The 18,036-nt window shown below is 40.5% G+C and overlaps 2 protein-coding genes across 2 annotated transcripts in view; one reads left to right on the top strand and one right to left on the bottom strand.

Moving 5' to 3' along the window:
- Positions 1-176: 176 nt before the first annotated feature.
- On the bottom strand, positions 177-5,366 carry tex9 (testis expressed 9; the record flags this gene model as incomplete). Its single annotated transcript, XM_080730176.1, has 9 exons — positions 177-254; positions 409-543; positions 1,135-1,269; positions 1,851-2,024; positions 3,240-3,322; positions 3,627-3,739; positions 4,319-4,398; positions 4,690-4,753; positions 5,308-5,366. The coding sequence occupies 9 exons, from the start codon at positions 5,364-5,366 to the stop codon at positions 177-179; spliced, it is 921 nt and encodes a 306-aa protein (XP_080586302.1).
- A 1,182-nt stretch (positions 5,367-6,548) lies between these two features.
- Positions 6,549-18,036, top strand: part of LOC308288442 (DNA-binding protein RFX7-like) — a 33,920-nt gene continuing 22,432 nt past the window's right edge. The window contains exons 1-2 of the mRNA XM_080729877.1: positions 6,549-6,963; positions 15,124-15,157. Of these exons, the coding sequence (XP_080586003.1) occupies positions 6,788-6,963; positions 15,124-15,157 (210 nt within the window). The 5' untranslated portion in view covers positions 6,549-6,787. The remainder of the gene's footprint in view (positions 6,964-15,123; positions 15,158-18,036) is intronic.

The following is an 18,036-nucleotide window of genomic DNA, read 5'->3' as shown; positions in this document are numbered from 1 at the left end:
ATATTGATTCATCTCAGGGAAGGAAGCATGAGCTCAGACCCTCCCCAGCAGAGGGAGAGCAGAGCCCAGGATTACAGTTTAGGTAATTGGCATTGGTTGAAAAATGGCTTACAAAATCGTGGAATAAAAATGATTTAAAAATAATATATATATTGATTCATCTCTCCTCTCCTGCCTTATGACTTCCCCCAGTCCAGAGCTTTCATAAACTCCTCTTCTGTGAAGGACAGCATCTTGGCAGCTTCAAAATGCATCTGTTCAGATTCAGAAAATAATAAGATTATGATTTTTCTTTTTTTGTTTTAATATTGTTTTCTACAGAGACACGACTATCATTAATCACAGAGACATGAGATATCGCAGAGAGCTCAGTGGAAGCGAGGCATGCATCATGCTTTAGAAACATACCTTTTGTCTTTTGAGGATATCGATCAACTTGAGCTGTTTCTTAAACCCCAGGATGAGCTCTGCTTTCTGCTTTTTGAGCATTTTGTTTTCAGCCAGAAGGTTTTCTTTGTTCAGATTCTCCTGATGTTCCTGGTCCTTGTTGAGCAGAAAACACTTTCAGCTTAGCACAGGTTGAAATCTAATCATCTATCATCTAAAATCGGCATTCATAAAAGTGACCGTGGGTCACATTTTCATCAAAACAAGGCCTGCTAGTATTTACCAATTATCTTTTCCTGAAATAGCTCATATACAAGCTTGGTTCACAACACACATTTTTGGATTTATTTTGCTCCAGAATAGGGTTCATGTGGTTCATTATTCACAAGTCAAATTATCTCTGGATACAGGAAGCTCATCAAATAGTAAAGAGCTCACCATCACCAAACTAATTTAATCCTTACTGTATCAACTGTACTGTACCAGGTCTGAATAAATTCGGAACCGGTGTGCATGAGGTCATAGAGACACCATCTGTTAGTTTTTTTATTTTATTTCATTAAGCGTCCTGCGAAGCTTAGCCAATGTGCCAAGTGTGGGACATACATACACATGATACTACAAACAGACAAAGCCAGATGTAGGAGCGCCGCTCAAAAACAGTACAGTGATTCTTAATCTTTTTGTCATTTTAACTGAGAGTGTACAAAGTGACCTCTGGTGGTCCAGTGAATTGGTGTACTGTACCTTGTTAGTGAGTTTCATGTTGTTGAGCTGAGTCTTGTATCTCTCTACGTCCTCCAGGGCTCTGTTCAGACGCACTTCAACTGTACTCTGGCTGCCTGCAGCTTGTTTCTGGGATTTATTTAAAGCTTCGATTTCCTACAGACAACAAAACAAACACAAGTTATTGATTGATTGATTGATTGATTGATCTAATATTATTAGCAGTTCGCATAGGAAAAGCACAAGACAGTACAGTTCAGATACAAGGTCACTAATAGGATTTAAACCCAAGAAAGCACAATGGCTTGTTTACATTGGGATTCTTTGTACTCATTTAATTGAGAGGTTAAATGACAGCTCTCAAACAAACCGCTCAAAAACAAATAAGTGCAGTAAACAGAATTTAACCCTTTGTTTGAGCCAAATCTTGGTTGAACATGAATAGTGGAGCTTGTGATTGTGGAAATCTTTGACGTTTTGGAAGTAGTTTGACAGGTACATGGGTATATTTTAGTGGTGTAGTATATCTTGTAGACCAGGCCCTTTGCAAGATGCTATACTCTGTCATCCACCCTGAGCCATCCCACCATAGTATTCAGAGTTAAATGCTTTTGCGGCATAACCATGCCATATTATGTCAATTTATAGAACTAGAATCAATCGTTATACTCTTGAAGTGTCCTTCGAACTTGTGTATCTCTGACAGTAAATGTGTTAATGTGTCGTACAGTACAAACCTTCTGCAAGGCAGCCACTTGCATTTGGAGAGCTTCACATCTTCTAGAAGAGTCTTCTGCTAAAGCTCTGTGCTTCTCTATCTGTGTCTGCTGAAGGTTTGAGTTCTTCTGAAGTCGGGCTCGATCCCCTTCCAGTTCCTTGATGTTTGTGCCAAGCTTGAAATTCTCCTCATCCTACAACAGTAAACACTGTTATCAGTCTTGTCAAGGGAGCTACAGTATATAAACCCCTGGCAGTTGGCAGGTAGGCTACCCAAACAGTGGTTCGGGACCCATTTGTGGGTCATGGACCAGTTTTTATGGTCACGACTCGAGTAAAAATCAAAATGTCTTTTCCTACATGTAAAAGAATATATAATTACCGGTATATCAATATATATTTTTTAATAATTATAAATATATATAATTTTATAAATTTTAAAACAATAAACAAACACATCTAAGAAATCCCACAAATAAAAAAATATAATAATTAAGAAGTCTACAAGCTCACGGTGCGAAGCGTTGCTGTTTTCACTAGTTTGGGTCTGGGGCAAACGTCTAATCTCTTTGGGGTCTTGACCTGAAAGGTACCATGAACCACTGGGCTAAAGTATATACATATAAGGTTTATAAACGGTAAACCTATGGAGATCATAATGCAAGTGCAGTATCCTCCTGGATGTCAGGTCCTCCCTGACAAGGTCATCACTGCTTGCTGTCCCTCTGACATGTAACCACTTTAAGTTAAAACACACAGTTGAAAATAGGCAATCTATAAGCTTGTAGATGTGCAATTTTCGCTAGATGTTCGCCACAGAATAGGAACACTAGGTTTCAAAATGCTGCTTCCTTAATTTCAAACCCCTGATAGTTCTGGATGCACTGATGCAGACCTGCATTGTGCGGCCTGGGGGCCGTATTTCTTTTATTTTGACGTTTTTTATTCACGTACATATGGGCGCAATGAGTACATCAGCACCTGTGTGTGATCATTGGATCGTTGTCTCAATACAAGCAGGTGGTCAGACTGGTCACACGTCAAGACGACCTGCCTTACCTTACCCATCAAAAATGGCTAAAGTGTCTAAAAAAAGAAAGTCGATGCCGAATGCCGGATTTTCAACAAAAATTGGACTGCTAAGTATCTATTTACTGAAGTAAATACAATAGTGAGGTAAAGCTGTGTGTTTAGTTTGTGGGGTGACATCTTGCGGGGAGCACTGCCTTTTGGCCGGCCCTCCACAACATTTTCTGTTGTTCATGTGGCTCCATGGAAAAAATAATTGCCCACCCCTGACTGATGGTTCAGGACACCCTGATGGTTCATTAAGTGTCCTTCTTGCGGCACAATGTTACCTCCAGCTTATTGTCACCAATCGTTCAATGTGATCTGCATGTTTACACTACCTTTCTATGACATTCATGAGATAACTGGTTGAATTCCTCATGCATAATATGCAGTCTGGCCTTCAGAACACGTATCTGAGCATCTGAAAAACACAAGTAAAGTAATATTTTGGTATTTGTCAAGCCTTTAAGACAGAAACAGTGGAGAGAGAAGTAGGGGAGTGACATTCAGCAAACATTCTGGCCAGCTTGGAATCGAACCGGGGACTTTGATCAGGGCGTTATGACCATGTGGTATGCAACCTAACCACCTACTATCGGGTGACCCCAATTAAATGTCACTCTAAGATACGTTATTAATGTATTTAAAAAAGATATATAGGCAAATCTATAATAATAAAACAAAATAAACTAACACTGTATATTCTAAAATTACGATACAATGACCTGATCCTATGGTGTCTCCCTCCACATCATCCAGTCTCTCCTCCATGCTTTGTATAGAATCATCTACGTCTCCAGTAATGTCCCCATCATCAGCACCAAATAAGTTGAGTGTTCTGAAACAAGGCAAACAATTACAAGCCAATGAAGCCATACATAATGTGTACACAATAAAAACCCTCAATGTTAAGTAAATCTGACAGATAGTATACAAATGTAACCAAATGTTCCCATTTGTTACAGTGTCACAAATGTATCAATCCGTTTCGGTAAAACAATATTTTGTATTGCAAGAGATTACAAATTGATAGATTGCGTTCTTGACATTCATTCAATAAGACGACTCACGCTGCCTTGTTGGAAACAAGTTGTGCTTTTCTTTCATATCCAGAATGTGTGTTATTACACACTGGGGTGGATGTGACCTTTTTTTTGTGTACCACCTGATGGCAAAGTGAAACAGCACAGCAATTACATAATAACTGGTATAATGTGTCCTAAATTCATGATTTGCTGTGAGAACATTTTAAAATCACTTCAAGTCATCTTTAAACATTCCATTCTGATACCTTTGTACCAGCTGAATGTACTGCATGTTGTTGAGGCCTAGGAACAAAATTAGGGCAATTATTGTAAATGTATTGTGTTGCAAGTATTATTAGTATTATTGTTATCAATGTGTACTAAGCCCATACCTGGAGTCTTCATTCTCATCTTCAGTGGTAGCATTAAGAAGGGAAGATAACGGTTTTGACAAAACATCGTTTTGATCTCTCTGAAATCCAATAAACATCAGTCAATTCTTAAGCCTGATTGTACTTAGTTGTGCGTCGATTTTGCACACCAAAATAGCCGATCTACAAGCTCACAAAACGTCACAGTGTGGCTCGTTATGAGCTTGTAGCTCGGGTATTTATGCTGTGCCACATGGAGTGCCACTGCCAACATCAGGTATAAAACACAACAGTGTGTCACTCTATGTTCACTTCATTGTGAATTGAAATGCTGACTAGAAACCCCTCAAAAACATTGGTCATTACACTAAAATAGTGTCTAAAAAGCTTACCATAACTTGTTCTGCTTGTCTTACGAGCTCAGCTGTTTTGGCCTCCAGCTCTGCATTTAGACGTCTGATGAAAATTACATTGCGGAACAAAGTTATGTATCATTTTGACAATCAGTGATGGTGTACTGCTGGTCAGACCAGTTTGGAGAATGGAAAACAGGCTGATTTATCAACAGTACACCATATTCCACCTAAGGCTCAAACAAATTGAAAAGCACTGGTTTAGACATGTGCTGGCTATGTTTTCTTTTCTTTTTTCAGTCTTAACATAACCATTTACCCATATGTTGACTAGGGCTAATGACATTTAATCTGATCTTACACTTTGTAATTCACTTATTGTATATCGTTGCTGTCAGGCATTTTATGTTTTTCGTAAATGAATTCCCGACTTCGTCATACTACAGTGTCACAGAAGTAGCAAAAGTAGCAGATCTACAAGCTCAAAATGCGTTTTGAGCTTGTAGTTCAGCTATTTTAGTTATTTTTGCATTTGAATCCCGAAAATTAACAGTTTTGGACACATGAGGTTTCCATCCGACAGCAACGATATAGGAACATACAGGATTGACTTCTACAAAACCACTATTTGCAAACAGTTTGTACAGGTGTTCTTACATATACTCCTCCTCCTTAGCAAGAAGATCTTCACTGGTCTTCTTTGGGGGATTCCCCATGGGCCTTGATCTCTCAGTCTTAGAATCCATATCTCTGGATGCTACAGTTCTTCTTGGCTAATCAACAACAAAAACAAGCAATCAGTAACAAAATACATTTATGAGCATGTAGGCTGCTTAAGTCAATCTTTGAGGTATCTGTAGCCTATTTTACTTAGGCTAAACCCCAAAACATCTGGGCTAGGCAACTGCTTTCTGGTATGACTCTTTGCAGTTGATGTTATTTATACATACTGTATCCGAACAAAACACCATGTTTAATGTAGCCTACATACCTCTCAGATGTAACTAAGCCTGTATGTGTATTAGGCTAATTAAGGGATGATGACTGTGGCTGCTTTCTAATTCTATGCCACGATTATCTCTGTTACATACAATCTCAAGATGTGTGCTGTGCATAAATAGTTATACAAGTAGGGAGACAATTCAGAGGATTCTATAGTGGAATAAGTGATTATATACCTTCATAACGCGAGACAGGGTCTTTTTCTCAGCAGTTGTTTCAGCAGCCATTGTTGTTGTGGTGGTTGCATAGCAACCTGACCTACATTATTGTGAATGGTGACTGGTAGGCAGGGCCAAGGCTAAAGGCAAACACAGCACATCATCATGTTGCCCTCTAGTGGTTGATGTGTAACTTAATTTCCCATTTCCTACATTTAATGTATTTCTTTAGTAAAACGTAAAAAGAAAATAATAATAATAATAATAATAAATGACATTTACATTTAAAAATAAATAAATACATTCATAACAGGGCTGAAGTGGATAATTCATGTATATTTGTATTCATGTAAGTTTGTGTCCTGGGGAGGAATACCAACTGGGCTGGGGAGACATTACCTACTATGCCATGAAGAGGCATTTTAAAGCCATAAACATAATATGGCATTTTTAAATAAATAAATAAACATGTCGTGAATTATTAAAGATTCATAAGCGACAAAGTGCAGTCGTTATAATAGTATAGTAATAAAGTAATAGCACTGTAACGGCGGTGATCAAGTAACGTGTTTGTGTTCTTTGGGCGTTGATGGGGGGTGCGGGGCGTGTGGGGGGACACGTCGCGTGAATGCGCTTGCGCGTGCGTGCATTACAACTACAACTGTAGTGGGTTTAGACTCACACACACACACACACACACACGCAAAGAGAAAATCCCACAAACGAGGAAGACTCGGCGAACCGAAACGGAACGGGGAGCACATTTCTACCCTGGATGTGTCCTTATCTTATCATTTATAACCGTTCTGTGTCGCGGGAATAATAACAAGCAGCAATGTGGAACCAACGGGGAGGAACGTAACGGTAACGGGGCGTCACGTTGTTATGAGCGATCATCTGCGGCTCATGTTGTTGTTGTTTGACCCCGATTTTCCAACATCACCCTTCCTCCCACCCTTCCTCGCACCGCGAGGAGGATGATGATGATGATGATGGCTGAGGATCAACAACAACCGTCTAATAAGTTGGACTGTGGACCTGCTGCTGCTGCTGCAGGAGGCATGATGGTGCCTGCAGGAGGAGGAGGCATGGTGGCTGGGCTGCACGGCGCTGAGGCCAGCGCTCTGCAGCTCAAAATAAAGAACTCTATCTGGTGAGTAGCCTAGTAGACACAGTTCCCATTGATTGATCATGGTTCTTCTACACTACAATCAGCAGCGTGGTTCTACTACACCAGGCAGTGGTTATCAAAATGACCTATTTTCAAGGAACACCCCATAACTTTGAGCGTATACAATACAAATGGACCATAGTCCATAGTAGTGCTATCAGCTACTGCTTACTACTAGGCTACTACAACAGCAGCATGGTTCTGCATGCTTCTTCTACACGTAGGCGGCCTACACACTACAGCGTGGTGGTTTCATATTTTATAACCCCTACTGTTTATTTTTATTTTTACAGTAACATGGTTGGTTGCATGGTTGGCTATTATGGCTAATAACATGCAGCTGCAGGTTTCATGCTAAAAGGGCCAGGGCTTGCTTTGCACGCGCTGGTATGTCAGCTTGTTTGCTGTCATTGCATCCCCGCCCCATAGAGCGAGCACGCGCGCACGCACACACGCGCGCGCGCACGCACGCACGCACGCACACACACACACACACACACACACACACACACACACACACACACACACACACACACACACACACACACACACACACACACACACACACACACACATGCATGCATACTGTGTAGGCCTATATGATAGACTATTATCAAAGGCAACGCCACTATAATAAAATTGTATACTAGAAAAGCAGTTCCTGCAGAAACAGCATGGGCTTGCTGAAAATATAAACAAACTGTAAAATGTCTAAAATATTTTATTAGAAATAGTATTTGACTACTATTCAGGGTTTCCTGCAGGAAAAAGTCTTGACCAGGGGGGGATCTCATGGCGCAGAAATTTTTTGATAATTAATTAATTAATTTGAGTAATTAATTCACTTAATTTTTTATATTAATTCTTATTTTTGCCCTATAAAAAACACATGAATGTGCCCATGATGACGGAAAACACAACTACATGCTATCATCCACATTTATTCAACATTGAATAACTTATATTGCCGGTTCGCCACCAAAGGGTTAAAAAAATAGTGTGCACGCTGGTGTACGAATTCGTGCACAGTTGATGCACTATGCATGTACACGCTTTTCACAGCTTTCAAACAAAAAAATTCGCTTGGAAATCCGTTCAGGCATTCAGGAGATACCAGCCCTTATGTTTTCTTCAAATGTAAACAAACATGGCTGCCATGTTTGAAAGATAGGGTTGGTATGGGGGTTAAACATGCAATTTCGCGATCGCGATCATGCCTAGTACATTGTTGGAGGTCCAAAAAGTTTTTTTGAATTTTTTTTTTTTTTTTTTTTTTTTTATACCCTTGGGGGGGCGGGGGGGTTTTCTGGCCAGGCGGGGCGCCTGGCCTGTAAAGTGCTGCAGGAAACCCTGCTATTTCTACTGAGGAAATATTAATACTGGTTTGAAAATATAAATACATTGATCAGAAAAAAACATTTTAGTTAAAATTTTAGTTAATGTAACTATGAACATAATATAGCATTGAAACATTAACATTTGAAAGGAATAAACAGTGGTGTCACTGGTGTAAAATAACAAAAAATTCTGCATGCTGGAGTTACGACTGTTTAAAGCACAACCAATAGGAAGACAGAGGGGGTGGGGCTTCAGCAATTACAGCTTGTCCCTATTGGTCGTCTAAGTCCATAAACCGAGTTTCAAGGAAGACAGAGGGGGCGGGCTTTTGCAATTACACCCTGTCTTATAAGACCAACCACCAAGTTTGGGGCTTTTAGCATGCTGGGAACTGGAGATATGGCTGTTCAAAGCGCAGCCAATAGGAAGACAGAGGGGGCGGGGCTTCAGCAATTACAGCTCGTCCCCATTGGTGGTCTTAGTCCTGAAACCAATTTCCGAGACGGTAGCATGCTGTGAATTGCAGTTATGGCTGTTTAAAGCAAGCCCTCAGAACCACGTTAGAACGTTGAAGCAGTCAATATCCTACTAGCGAAAGCTGGACCGGCAGGCGGGGAGACTACATGCACGAGCATAAGAGCGCGCTGCTGGGGTCTGCCATAGGGTTCAATGGACATAGTTCGATGTTCGTGACGTAAGACGTTCGTCGACGTAAGAAAAATTGGCACACTTTTGTTTGCCAATTCCCCCACAATGCACCTGGATTCTCCCACAGTGCACCTGGATTCAGATTATTCCGGGTGCTTCAAACGCCACTGAGCAACTTGCATGGAAATGAATAGCTGGGGGCGGGATTGTCCGCTCTCTATTATGTATAATTACCTCTATCTATGGTTTAAAGTCCAGCCAATAGGAAGACAGGGGGCGGACCCCTGGGGGTGCGTGCGTGGGTGCGTGCGTACAGATATACTGCAGTTGGCAAATCCTCAAAGACCCCTGTGGGTCCCCAAACTGCAATTTGAGAACCTGCGATGGACCCTGGGGAAACCCCTTAAGGACCCCAGGGGGTGCCTGGACAGCACTTTGATATCCAGTTGGGAGGAGAGATGGAATGGTCTATGGAATGCTATGGGCCGGAAAATAACCCATCTACAAGCTCACAAAGTTTCACAGAGCAACTCGTTGTGAGCTTGTAGATCAAGTCAGTAATAGCCTTGCGTAGCCAGGCTTACTCATCTGCGAAGAGAAAAGCCTGGTGACAATATGAGGCAGAGACAGTTCTAGGAGGTGGGGCTGACATTTCCCGGAAGATGTCTTTTTTTCGGGCGCGTGGTGATTTTCCGATTGCCTTATAGTCCGAGAGACTTAAAAGCCGAAAGGCTGTTCAAATATGAGAGCTAGATTTTCAAGCTCACTGAAACTGAAACTATAACATGCCGATTTTCAAGCTCACTGAAACTATAACATGCCGCAGTTCACCTGAGAGCGCGCACACACACACACACACACACACACACACACACACACACACACACACACACACACGCGCGCACGCGCGCACACACGAAATCAATCAATCAATCAATCAATCAATCAAAAAGCCATAAAAGTTGGCCAAACCAATTAGTGCAAGAGCCACAGCTGGTCTGGACTCGCTAATAACTTTCCAGCTCCGCTCTCTCTCTCTCTGGGACATTGGATTTGGATCTCCGTGCCCTCGGATTTTCAGGCCGTCGGAATATCGAGATTTAGCCTTCTTTTCACAGTGCGGTGTTCCTGCAAATGTATTCCCCGCCGGAAAAAAATCTGGTCTACGTCTCCTGCACCGTCTGTTGCGCTCGCAATAAACAATATACAAACAAAAATATTGATTCAGGTGATGTTACACCTATTAAGAGCGAGTTAAGATAAGCTACAATCTATTTTAGTTTTTTCGCTGGGGAATGTAAACAGACCCGCACCGCATGACGTAACTTCCGTTAAACGCAGCACTTCCGCTAGAAATCTTGGAACCAAGCGTAATCAAGGCATATAAGCAGCACCTGTTGCAACTTGGCGTGAGCTTGCAGAACAGCCACTTTTGAGGTCTGTTTAAACAGACCACAGTCCGAACAAATGGCTAATTTGGCTATATCTCAAAAGTTAGGTTTTTACTGTGAGTGGCCTGAGACCTTGAGGTACAAAGTGTGCCATTTTGGTGTTGGTACGATCAAAAACGTGGTTATAAGAGCAAGTTAAGAAATGGTGTTTGTTTAAAAAAATCGAATTAAAATGGAGAAAGTGGATAATTCTTATGTTCTCATTCTGTATTATATGTCTCTGTGCTTCGGTAGTCACATTGTGTGAAAGAAGACAAGTATGGCTACATCTTGGCCAAAAACATGGCTTCACTCTATTAAGGATCTTTTCCTGTCTCTCCCCCAAAAACACCCTAACTTTGAACTGCGATTGCGACCGTGAACATATTCCACTACCGTTTGAACCACGAAAAAGTCCAAAGTTGTGTGAGCGTTTTAAAGTTTAAATCACGTTCCTACGCAAAAGTATGACAGAGTTACGAGGCTGCAAAGTGAGGTGCATTTGAAGGTTAGATCCCATAGATTCACTATGGGATGAAACATATTGAATAAAGTTAAATATTTCAAGAAGTATAAACTTTTTCAGAATTATTAAATCACCGGTGACAATTCTAAGATAGTTGAACATTTTAAAGTTTGAATGAGGTTCCAGGTGAAAGTATGAAGGAGTTATCACTTATCAGTTCGAAAATGCGCACTCATTGGCCTGCTGTGCCCTCTTGTCGTTTGTTTATTTGGTGCACTCTGTGCATTGTAGTTAGAAAATCCAGTGCACTGCGCCCCCTGTGTGCTCAGTGCACACACTGACGGACCCTACTCAGAAGTTGGAGTGTGGTGTTACACTGCGCTGTTTTGATTGGTTAATTTTCATGCCGGTGTCTCAAGCGTTTCTCAGCGGTGAACAATGGCGTAAGAAATTATAGCAAAATGCACCATTTGCGGCTTGATTGGTCCTTTGGGCTTTATTGTTACACAGTACACACGCATCAATGTGTAAACTAACAGCAGGTAGGCCAATGTTATGACTTAAATTACCTTTCAATAGCAATGTTACGTTAGCAACATAGCAACTGCTGCTTTTCAGAACGTTTTCCTTCAGAGTTCAGACTGAAAAAGCGCACAGCTGCCCCTTAACTGGTTGTTCGTAAATAAGCCACACTGAGTGCACTCTACAACGTCACCGCCCACTGCACTCACTAAACTGAGCACACAACCGGTGCGCATTTCCGAACGCACCCTTTGTCTGTTGTTAATGTTGACTTACAGTATGATGTGACATTGTAGCCCAGTGATTTTAAAAGAGGGGTCCGAGAGGATCTCCAGCGGGCCTTGAGGGCGTTACAAGGCGTCCCCAACCAGAGAAGTAGTTTAATTTTAGTATAATATATTTCACTTGAAATTAGTACAATACAAATATGTGTACTATTATGACCTTTAGGTCCCGTCCAGGCCTCCAGGGGTTCCCTGGCTAAACAGGTCCATTTGGTTCCATGTCTGTGTGGCCCAATCAATGCATACCAAACTGGGTGTGAGAATCATTCTAGATGGGGCTCCATCACCTAATGAAAGTCATTTTGTGGGTCCATGACACAAAGACGTGTTGTAGCCCATTTCCATCATAGTAAGGCAACCACAAATATTGAGTCAAGTCTGAGATAGTTTTTATTTTTATTTGGTGGGGCAGACAGACATACATACAGACAGACAGACAGACAGACAGACAGACAGACAGACAGACAGACAGACTACAGTATTTATTTATCCGAGTGCTTGTGCAGTGAAATGCAAGTTCATGTTATAAAAAGAAGGGCATAATGTGGAATTGGAGCCCCTCCCTCTCTGCTGCTCCTGTCGCACCGCAACTGTCTTGTTTACCTTTGGATTTATGAGACGTGTTTTCTTTTGTTTTGTTCTCTACGTTTCGCTTTCTTTTGTTTTCTTTCTTTTGTTTCCTTTCTATTGTTTTCTTGGTTTCATTTGTTTGCACTATTGCTATAGTTACAATTTAGACATTTAGCAGACACTCTTATCCAGAGCGACTTACAATAAGCAAGGCAAACAAATACAAAGAATGCAGAGAGTGTAGTGCAACAAGAGACTATGAGCTATATTTTCATCCATGCCTTACCCCTTATCCCTAAACTTCTTTGCCTTTTTTACTATTTTGATTTTTTTTTTAAATACTTCAAATAGACAATCTACAATGTAGATTCTACATCGACACGTTTTGAGTTTGTAGATCATCTATTTGAAATATTAAAATATGTTTTTCAAACTAGTATAAAATGGCAAATACTTTAGAGATAAGGGGTAAGGCATGGACAAAAATAGGGCCCCATGCATGTTCTAGTTATTCACAGTGAGCAATAACTAACAATTATCTGGGTGTTTGAACAAGTGCAGTTGTGTACAGTTGTTTGAAAAGAGGTTTATTTACTAGAAAGTCCACTCCTATATTGAACACCACAGGTGTGACCTTTATTCTACATAGTATTTCTTCGGCTGTGTCTCTGTCATCTGCATATTTGCTCAATTATAGAAAATCATCACCCGTAATCTGTCATAAACACTTCATAAGTTAAAACTGTCTGGTACACCTTAAAATCCTCAGTGTTAATTTAACCGAGAGAGGGTACAGATGGAACACACATATCTGTATATCTGTATCGGACATAAATGAACAGTGAGGATTTTACTGTGCAATGGTATTTCTTTCAGACTGTAAATAGGAGTAGATTTTGTTAGATGCCTCAAATTCTAAATTGCCTTGCTATGGTGAATATATTCTATTCAGCTGACACAGTATTATCATCATCTTTTGAGTCTACCACAAATCAGTTCAAACGTAATACATACATTATATACATATAATCATGTAAAATTGAAATGGCCAACAAAGGTTTCATTTGTCTGAGCAACATGAGTGGTAATGGTAAATGGTGTGTTTCTCCAAAGCACTTACAATGTGCATTCATTATTGTATTAACCATTCACACACATTCATACAACGATGGCAGAGGAAACCATGCAAGGCACCGCCTGCTCCAAAGGAGCAGAGTGTCTTGCTCAAAGACACTAAAGCCCAGGGGGAGAAGCGGACGCTCTACCTCCTATCTGATAGTGATTTATCCCAGACTTGTTCATTTAGAAAACCAGAGTGGACTGCAACACGAACTTAACATTTTGCCTAATGTATTTAAGGGCATGAATAACATGAACTAAAAAGTGACAAATATGCATTTAGCATGTTCTAAATATCAGTCAGGGGAAGGAAGCAGTTCAAATGATCATAATGTGTGGAATAACAACCCAGTGACAGCAACCTGAGCCCTTTGTGGCATCTTTATTCTGCTTCCTGTTATGTTTGTGAGTGTGTAGCCCCACGTGGATTGGTATTTAACCACCAAGTAAGTTATAATTCAATAGACTTGTGGCTCATTCCCACAATAAGTAACTTTTTGCCCATTACATTTTGGTTACTCAAAATAAGCCAAGGGATGTATGAGATCTTTGGCGTAGCTTGTTAATTACAGTGTAGTCCCAAGACATACAGTATATGTTAGAACTGTACAAACTTGTCAAGGGTTTGGCACAAAAACCAAGATAAACAAAATGCTTTGAGGAGTCAACTTATGTCTTCAAGTGTCATTCAGCGCACCTGGGAAACCTGATGTAGAAACGTGAAGTGATCTTGTGGTGTCCAATAGCAGTGTCTCTCTTGTGACATGTGTAGCATATGTTATTTTAACGTACATTCTGTGTCAGAGCAACAACTGGGCTATTCTGCAGATGACCCATTTAAGAATTAGGTCTAGAGCAGTGGTTGTTGAACATTTTCATATCAAGGACCAGCATATTGATACTGTATGTATTTGGCGGCAGACCTTCCTTTGAAAACATGTTGTGCCAGGGACTCCTATAACCGAAAAATCCAATTGCGTTTGAGTATTTTTAAGCTGTTCTTCATTTTGCTGGGTACCCCTTAGAACCCCTTCAAGGACCCTTGGTGTAGTAGACTGTAGCTTACCAATTTGCATGTCATTCTGCTTATGCATGCTAACCAGTGTTGACTGTTTTATGATGTCTAAATGTGCATAGATGCTTAGAACATCAGCTATTGCCATCATCCTGCTAACACATAAAATATGTTACTGTCTTAGCCTTGCCCTGCCCTGCCTCTACCTCACTTATGTTTGATTCAAACCCAGGTATTGGTCATGTTGAAGGGCATAGGTAGGCTGTCTTTTCTTAGGGGGAAAAAAAAATAAAAAAAAAAAAAAATATATATATATATATATAAATGAATGAATGTGTGTCAATCAACACTTTTGTGGTTACGCTTCTGTGATGAAGTGTGTCCCTTCTTCCTACAGGTGAATTTATTAAAAACTCACTATTGCTGACTGAAAAATAATCCCCTACTTCATGTTTAAATGAATTAGATAGTCAGTGGTTTAAAGAGTGAAAATCTATACTTTAAAATGGACTCTAATGACATACTGGGGGCCCAGATATGTATAATTCCTTCTGTGTGATCCAACATTAATGCAGTGTGTTACTGTCTATGTTTTTACATAATGACAACATGTGTTCTAGGTCTGAGATTGGGATATATGACCTGACAGGGAGGCTGGTTGTCGTGCCGGACATTCCAACGATTTATAAATAAATACAGTAGAGCTCATGTTACACTGAATACTAATTTATATTGTGTCTCTTTTCCCAGCAAATCTGTACAATCAAAAGTGGATAGCATTCTGGTGAGTATTCCAAATGGAATGTTAAATGTGTAAATCCTTGTGTTTGATCTTGACTGACTGGCTGACATGTGCGCCACTGCTAGCATTTGAGCTCTATGAACACTATGTCAAACACAGACCCATGCCTTCACGTTACCAGTAGCTCGGCTTTTAGACACTTTCAGCTTTGACTCCTTGATGAGGTCTGTCAGGTGACTTTTTTGCAAGAACTTTCAAAATGTTCACTTAAAAAAGGGAAAAATAGCCCATTCCCACTGGGCACGATAAAGATAATGATAATTATCGTTACGATCATTATCTCTGTGTTCACGGCGTTGCCATCCACTTCAATTGAGAACAATATTTGTTTTAATCTTCATCGCGCCTAGTGGAATGGGCCATTGGACACATCTTTAGAAATCAGCTTTGAATCACATTTAAAATCCTATTCACAAAACAAGAATTGACACACAGTCAATATAAAATCTGGTGGATTGGTGTGTTGAAGTTAGTGTAAAAAAAGTTTGAAAAAAAAAAATTAGAAAAAAAAAAAGTTTAGGTCCAAAAATGTGTTAAAAATCGACCTGATGGTGGCGCTATATGGGACAGATCCATGTCGATGAGATAAGTGTAGACATACTGTGTAGCGATTTGTGTGATTTTAGGGCAAAAACTGTAGGAGCAGTATTCAAAAATGTGTTTTAAAAAATTTGGCGGGGGTCCCTGGAGCTGCGGGGGTCCCTGGAAGGGTGGAGGTTGTGGATTGGCAGACAAGGATTGTGTGTGGAAAATTTCACATGGATAGGGGCAAAAAAGTGTGATGTGACGTGACAGACAGACTGACGGACAGACAGACAGACAGGCGGTGGAGGTTTTCATAGTAACTGCGACCTGACGGTCGCAATTATAATCATTAGTATTGTTTATTTTAATTATTATTATTAAGGAACTCTAGAAATCTCAGTTGGAACTGTTACCCCAGTGACCCGATGCTGGATAAGCGGTTGAAGATGGATGGATGGATGGATGGATTATTTTAGAGTAAGCTACTTTATTTACCATTATTGTGTACTCCGCCACATGGGGAGCAATCTTCAATTCAATCTTCAATTCAAAGAAGCTTTATTGGCATGAGAACACAAACGTTTACACAGTGGTGGAAAAAGTACCTACATTTTTATAATTAAGTAAAAGTATCAATTCTGCAATGTAGAATCACTCTGTTACAAGTAAAAGTCCAGAATTAAAAATGTACTTGAGTAAAAGTACAAAAGTATTGGTATCCAAATGTACTTAAAGTACCAAAAGTACTATAGCAGATCTACAAGCTCACAACGCGTCGCACCGCAATGCGTTGTGAGCTTGTAGATCGGCTATTTTCAAATAGCCTTGGTATAACATAGGGCTAAAGTGGTTTATGTATGTTTTAAACTTTAGTTATTGCTTTGTAGATTAGCATTATTGGGCTAAATGTAAAGACGCTACGCTGCGCCAACCGTGAATTCAACACAATCTGCTGTTGAGCAGTTTAACCAATTTGCTATGTACGTCTACACAAACGGTCAGATTACAAAGATAAATTGCTTAGTGAAGGCTCACGGATGTCACCATAGGGTACGCTCCAGCAGAATGTCCCGTAATGATCGTATTATTTAAAGAGGAGCATTTTAATCCGATCGGTCGTCGTTTCCTTAAAAAGGTATTAATGTATCTAAGTGCAGTACACCTCGCAACCGGTCGCATGGCTGAAAAACAACAGAAAATGACGTCTGATCGAATTAAAATGCTGTTTATTAAACAATACGAAAGATACGGGTAATTCTGCTTGAGCGTACCATACTGTGACATCTGTGAGACTTCAGTAAGCACTTTATCTTTGAAATAAGAACGTTTTTGTAGACGTACGTAGCAAATAGGTTTAACTGCTCAACACAAGGTTGAAGTGAATGTATTACGTGCGCAACAACGTGACTCGTGCCCTATCTAAATTGGTCGGGCTAACAGTGCTAAATGTAGCATAATCAGTGTTTGTGTAACTTCAGTTAGAAGGATAATCTGACGGTTCTGACAGACTTAACCTCCTCGCGTTGTGAGCTTGTAGAAGAGCAAAAATAGAGTTGGGTCGCCGTTTTATTCCATGATTAATTGTGTATAACATGCCTGCGTTAGCCTGCAGCTAGCGCTAGCTAGCGTTAGCCTGCAGCTAGCGCTAGCTAACGTTAGCGTTAGCCGTTAGCCACACATCCAGAATAGTCTAATAAGTCAATTTTCCAACGGCGAGTGAACGATTGCATTCCGTGTCCTTCATGGATTTTTTTCCCCCTGGCTGTCAATGTTTTTATTGTCCAAAAAGAAAACGTTCTGAACGTTAAAACTAGATAGTTTTACGATCATGACAATGTTGTCAATGCTAAGTCAATGCTAAGCAGGGACAACAAAGGACTGCTCGCATCTGGCTCAAGCAGGAAACGGAACGGATCCTTTTTTCCCAAACTCGAGAAGAAGAACAGCGCCAGAACAGCGCAAGGCCGCTCCCAATCATGAAACTAGCTCGGTTACCATGTGACATGGACAGCCAATAGGCAAATAGGTCGCCTAGGTCCCCTGAATGTCTCGTCACAAACGCACTTCTTTAATAAAATCTGTTCCACAGATTTAAAAATCTGTTTCCATGTCAGACTTGATGAAAACCAATCTGATTCCAATCTGGATAGACCAGAAATGGGCTGCCAGTCTGAACATAGCCTAAGCCACATCAGTAATGACAGGTGTGTTGATGTGTGTTGATGTGCTTTATGTTCTCTGGCTCCTGAGTGGAGCCACACACACACACACACACACACACACACACACACACACACACACACACACACACACACACACACACAGACACAGACACA

Source organism: Nannobrachium achirus, assembly GCF_963921795.1.
Source record: "Nannobrachium achirus genome assembly, chromosome: 7".
Classification (NCBI taxonomy): Eukaryota; Metazoa; Chordata; class Actinopteri; order Myctophiformes; family Myctophidae; genus Nannobrachium; species Nannobrachium achirus.
This window is presented reverse-complemented; position numbering and strand designations above follow the sequence as displayed.